This window comes from Fukomys damarensis, unplaced genomic scaffold (assembly GCF_012274545.1).
Source record: "Fukomys damarensis isolate Sample0158 unplaced genomic scaffold, DMR_v1.0_HiC HiC_scaffold_19, whole genome shotgun sequence".
In the NCBI taxonomy this organism is placed as follows: Eukaryota; Metazoa; Chordata; class Mammalia; order Rodentia; family Bathyergidae; genus Fukomys; species Fukomys damarensis.
The window spans coordinates 67,350,854-67,356,394 of record NW_022900931.1 but is presented as its reverse complement, the minus strand read 5'-3'; the positions used below and the strand labels follow the sequence as shown (position 1 = coordinate 67,356,394).

Genomic DNA, 5,541 nt, shown 5'->3' with positions numbered 1-5,541 from the left:
CCCCTGGAGCTGGCTGGGCTGGGCTTCGCGGAGCTGCAGGTACCGCCCAGCCCGGGTCGGCGCCCAGGCTGTCCCTGCCTCTCTCGGGCTCGGAAGCAGGGCTTGTCCCCCTCTGCCCGGGACCTAGGGTCCAACGCAGCAGCACTTGTCCGTGGGTGCAGAGGACCCACGGCAGCCACCCACAACCCAGACCCAAGGTCAGGCCCTCCACGCCTAGATCCGCCCGAGTTCAGGACTCCAGGCTTCTGCCCACCCTTGTGTGCTGTTCTCTGGAGTCCAGGCTCCCTTCTACACGTTCAGGACGAGATCTTAGGGCCTCAGCCTCCTCCCTCCGACCCGGGGCCCAAGCCTGGCCTCCTCCCTCAGACCCAGGGAGCGGGCTCCAGCCCTTCCCTGACAACACACATCGGCTTCTCTACCAGGACTTGTGCCGACAGCTCCACACCCGGGTGGACAAGGTGGATGAAGAGAGATATGACGTAGAGGCCAAAGTCACCAAGAACGTCACGGAGGTGGGAGCCCTGGGCACTGGACCTTCGCAGTGGTGTGAGATGCAGGCTTGGTTTCCAGGCAGCTGTCCGAGGAGTGGGGCAGAAGGATGCATTAGACCAGAATCAGGAACGTGGTTTCCCACAGAGAGAAGAGCAGGCGCAAGGCCAGGGTGGGAAGCACATCACAGGCGTGTTGTGGGCATGGTGCCAGATCGGAGTCCAGCCGGGACAGGAGTTGTAACTCACATGTTGCTGAAGAACGAGGGGGGAGGGTATGGGGTGGGGCCGGGCTCCTCGGGTCTACAGGCCTGGTGGCCTCTCTGCAGGCTGAGCTGGGAGGGCCAGGGGCCGGGGGCCGGGGGCTGGTGGAGGAGGAGGCGCAGCATCCCCTGCCCACGTGGCTGCCCCCAGATCGCAGACCTGACCCAGAAGATCTTCGACCTCCGTGGCAAGTTTAAGCGGCCCACCCTGCGGAGAGTGCGGATCTCTGCAGATGCCATGATGCAGGCCCTGCTGGGAACCCGGGCCAAGGAATCCTTGGACCTGCGGGCCCACCTCAAGCAGGTGAAGAAGGAAGACACTGAGAAGGTGAGTATGAGGCAGGGCCAGGAAAGGGTGCTCAGGGGAAGGCCGAGGGGACACTGAGCCTAGGTCTGGCCTGAGGCGATTGTGCTTGGGGAGGGGGCTGGGAGGGTCCTGAGTGAGAATTAGAGGAAATAGGAGACGCAAGGGAGAGACAGGAAGGGAGGGGATACAGGGCTGGGGATACAGCTCGAGGAGCAGTGTTATCGAGCCTGTGTGAGGCCCTGGGTTTAGTCCCCAGCACCTTAATTTAAAAGGACTGGAGAATCCGCACACCAGTAATCCCCGCACTTGGGAGGCTGAGGCAGGAGGATGGCTGCAAGTTCAAGGCCAGCCTGAACTATATAGCGAGACCCTGTCTCAAAAAACAAAAAATAAACACAGACACACACACACACACACACTCACACACACACACGCAGATCAGGAAAGACAGTTCCTTAGAGAAAGCAGGAAGAGGAACCTGGAGGAACCTGAGGGCTGTAGGAAGTCCATGGTGGAGAAAAGAAGGACATGACGGAGGCAAGAAGGGAAATATAGAAGTATACGACAAAGAGTGTGAGGGAGACAGGAAGTGTGGGGGGAGACGGGAGACAGGAGCTGTGAGAGACACCAAGTTCATGTGGGAGAGCAGCATACGGGAGGGAAAGAGGAGTTGTGTGAAGGAGACAGGACGTATGTGGGGGATACAAGAAGTGGGAGAGGAAGAGTACCAGGGAAGGAGGAATATCAAAGCAGGCAGGAAATGTATAAGGGAGACAGAAGTACCTGAGAGAAGTTCTTGTAGGAAACATGAGGCTCATGAAGGAATCAGGAATAATGCATGGGGAGGATTGTCGGGATGTTATGGGAATCCTAGGCCAGAGGCCTGAGTCCAGGGGTCCCAGTGACCAAATGCAGCCACCCACCCCCTCAAGGGTCCAGTTAGCAGACAGAAGCAAACAGAGGGCCAGAGCCAAGAAAGGGGTGTCTTTCAGCATGGCCATACTGGAAAGACAGAGGGAGACTGTCTTTCCTATGCGACAGCCACTCCAGGATTATACAGGGGAGGACAAAAGTGAGGAGGTGGAGGAGGTAGCTCAGTGGCAGGCTGTGGTCTGGTTGCAGGTCTTGTCCCGGGGATCCTGTTGCCGGGGCTGGGGGGCTGCTTTGGTTCTCTGCGTGTGTTGACTGCCTGCAGAGCTTGCCTTTCCTGGAGTTTGAGAAGGCAGTGAAGGCAGGGACTGCGGCCTAGGTGTAGGGGTCCCTCAAGGAGGTGTTCTGGACTCCCATCATCATGGCAAAAGGCAAAAGAATCTCAAGACGAAGCAGTGTGAGACACAGGCAGATTTATCGGCGCTGTTGGGGAGGGAGGGAGGACAGGGAAAGGACACAGTCACTGCAAGGGTCCGCTCTGGTGCAGGTCACACTGGCCACCCGGCGGGTGCTGGGGGGCCCTGCAGTGGTTTCCCAGTTTTCATCTCCGTACTTTGGGAAGAATCCCGGAGCTCAAGAGGCCATTCTGCTCACAGGAGTGGGGTGACTGCCCTGGCCTGGGGAGGGTGACCTCACCACGGGGTGGTCTGCAAGGCTCCGCTTTTCTGGAACAGAGGTGATTGCAGGTTTGGAGACTTTGAACATCACTCCAGGGTGGCCTGGAAGTGAACACTGTAAAAAGCTGGGATATTTTTTTCTTGAAGTACAGGGGATTGAATTTGGGGACTTCACAGTGAGCTACATCCCCAGCCCCATTTTATTTTATTTATTTTTGGTACCGGGGATCAAACTCAGGATCTTGTGCTTGCAATGCAGATGGCCCATTTTATTTTATTCTGAGTCAGGGTCTTCTCTAAGTTGCCCAGGCTGGCCTCAAACTTGCCACCCTCCTGCCTCAGCCTCCCAGAGCTGGGACTGTAGGCATGTGCCACCACACCTGGTTACCTGTGTTTCATTTATCCAACCTCACTACTTCAGGGGGAGCAAAAAGTGGTTTCAAAGGTGCCGCATTACCACAGACTGTCTGAGGACACAAGTACTACATTGTTGGGCAAATGCCCAGAGCTGCCCTTCGGCAAGCTGGAGGGGCACAAGGGATCCGGCCCAGAGCCCTGATCTCTGCTCTCACTCCCCAGGAGAACCGGGAGGTGGGCGACTGGCGCAAGAACATCGATGCCCTGAGCGGCATGGAGGGCCGGAAGAAGAAGTTTGAGGGCTGAGCTGCCCCTGCCCTCGGGGAAACCAAAGCCCTGAGAAATAAAAGCTCTCCATGCAGGAAGCATCGTGTGTGTCCCTGGGACCGAGGCCTGGGGAAGAAGTCTGGGACGCAGGGCTTGGGCTGTCCCCGGTCATCTGCAGATGGTGCCTACATACTAGGTTGAAAGAGGGGGAGGCAGAGATGGGGAAACTGAGGCAGAGGCCGTAGAGAGAGGAAAGAAAACGACTGATGTGCAGGGAGACGGGCAGACAGTGGAAATACAGAAATGTATTATCCAGAGAGGCACACAGATGAAGGAGACCCCCAGCAGGGAGAGACCCTCCAGAAGGGCCAGGCAGCCCAGTGAGGTGACTCACACCTGTAATCCCCTGCAGGAGGCTGAGGTAGGAGGATCACTGAGAGTTCAAGGTCAGCCTGGAATACATAGCCAGACCTCTCAAAAACAAACAAAAAGTAGAAGAGCTAAGGAGACAGACACAGAGGCAGGAACAGTGACAGAGATGGGCCCCAGATAGGGACCCCCAGCACACAGGTACAAAGGAGGCAGGTGCCTGGACACCAGATATGCAGGCAAAACCCAGGGAGTCCTCCAAGGTGGAGGCCCGGCTGGAGGAGGAGGAGGATACCAAACGAGCAGTGTCAGATGGAGGTGGGGGTTGGGAGCCTCCCTCCCCACCCTGCCGCACCTGCTGCCCGGCTTTAGCGCCTGTTGTCACCAGGGTGGAATCTGGGGGCAGACAAAGGGATGGGGTGGGGAGGGGGACAGAGGTAGAGAAAGACTCGATCTGCAGGGAGATCTGCAGGTGGCCACCTCGGAGACTGGCAGGGAGCTCGGAAAGTGGGTTTGGGAAAGGAGAGATGGTGGCCAGAGGGACAGAAAGAGGGGACAGAGGGGTGGAAGCAGGAAGCACCCCTGGCGCCCCTTCTGTCACTAAACGTTGTCCAGGACCTACTGCATTCCCAGCCAGGGCTCGGGCTCAGAAGCTGTGTGCTATGGGCCGCCTGTGCGCCTACCCCTGCCTGGGCTGGGCTGACACTGGTGGGGTGGGGAGGGGGCTTGGAGCTGGGCCCAGGCATTCCCTCCTCTCCCGCATCCCCTCCCCAGGGCGGGGCTGAGTCCCCTATAAAGCCCAGGAAGCCACGGTACCCAAGCCAGGCAGCCTTCACCTCCAGCTCTGCAGACTCAGCCTTAGGTAACAGCAGCAGGGGCCCCGTGGGTTTGTGGGTTACTGGATCTAGGGGACCTCTTTAGGACTGCAGAAGTCTCAGAGGCTGGGCCGCCCCAGAAATCGGGGCTTGGAGTCACACAGTCTGCATGTTAGGATTTGGGGCTCAGACTCAGGGATGGGAGCTCAGAAATGGGGTTTTAGGGATGGGTCCGAACTTTGGGGTTCCTAACGAGGTTTCCAGTTTGGGAGGTCTGGGACCTGAGGCCTGAGGATTTCCCGGCTCTTGCCGGACGGTCGTGGACTGGGGCTGAGAATCTGAGATGGGACAGAATCAGTTGGTCACAGTCTGGTTACTGGAATTGGGGCTCTCAGCCTGGGCGCCGTGGGCTGGGGGTCACAGGGATTGGAGTCTAAGCATTCAGGTTCGGGGTGAGGCCCGTGGACAGAGGCCGCTCTCCATAGGGCTCAGCAGGCATGGATGGGTGAAGGTGAAAAGGGGAACCCTGGGAGGAGAAGCAGCCCGGGGAGAGCGGGAGAGGTTGGAAAGGGCCGAGGTGACTGACTGTCCCGGAAGAGCCCCCAGACCTTCTTAGGAAATGTCCTCTGTCCCACGTCTGTGACATCTCCCCAAAATAGCCCTGCTGTGGGCAGTATTGTCTTTATCCATGCCGCTAATCCCCAGGATCAGGTTCCCCCAGACCTGTCACAGGACAAAGGGGGACAGCTGTGCTGAGGGGCGGGGCGCCTGCTGGTGGCTGAAGCCACAGCTTCCACTGTCGAGGGTGGCCTGGCCCAGGACTGTGGGACCCCGGCCTCCTCCCTCGGACCCGGGGGCCCAGCCCTCAGCCGCTTCTCTGTCACCGTCAGGACCCAGCAGGATGTCGGACACCGAGGAGCAGGAATATGAGGGGTGAGCCGTGTCCCAAGGGGGAGGGGGGAGCCCCTGAGCCCCTAGATGTCTAACTGTCCCCCTTTCTCCCGGGTCCCAGGGAGCAGGCTGAAGGTGAGTGGATGGGGCAGCCCGGGCCAGGTCGCCCTCGCGTCTGGCACCGGCTTTGGGCCGGGAGGACACTGGGTCTCCATCTGGGTCTCCGTCCCGGCCCCG

The 5,541-nt window shown here is 59.0% G+C and overlaps 1 protein-coding gene across 1 annotated transcript in view; it reads left to right on the top strand.

Annotated features, from left to right (window-relative positions):
- The window catches only part of Tnni3 (troponin I3, cardiac type), a 5,532-nt gene extending 1,885 nt beyond the window's left edge, over positions 1-3,647 (top strand). Inside the window, exons 6-9 of the mRNA XM_033766136.1 lie at positions 4-39; positions 423-512; positions 903-1,079; positions 3,185-3,647. Of these exons, the coding sequence (XP_033622027.1) occupies positions 4-39; positions 423-512; positions 903-1,079; positions 3,185-3,268 (387 nt within the window). The 3' untranslated portion in view covers positions 3,269-3,647. The remainder of the gene's footprint in view (positions 1-3; positions 40-422; positions 513-902; positions 1,080-3,184) is intronic.
- The last annotated feature ends 1,894 nt before the right edge of the window (positions 3,648-5,541 follow it).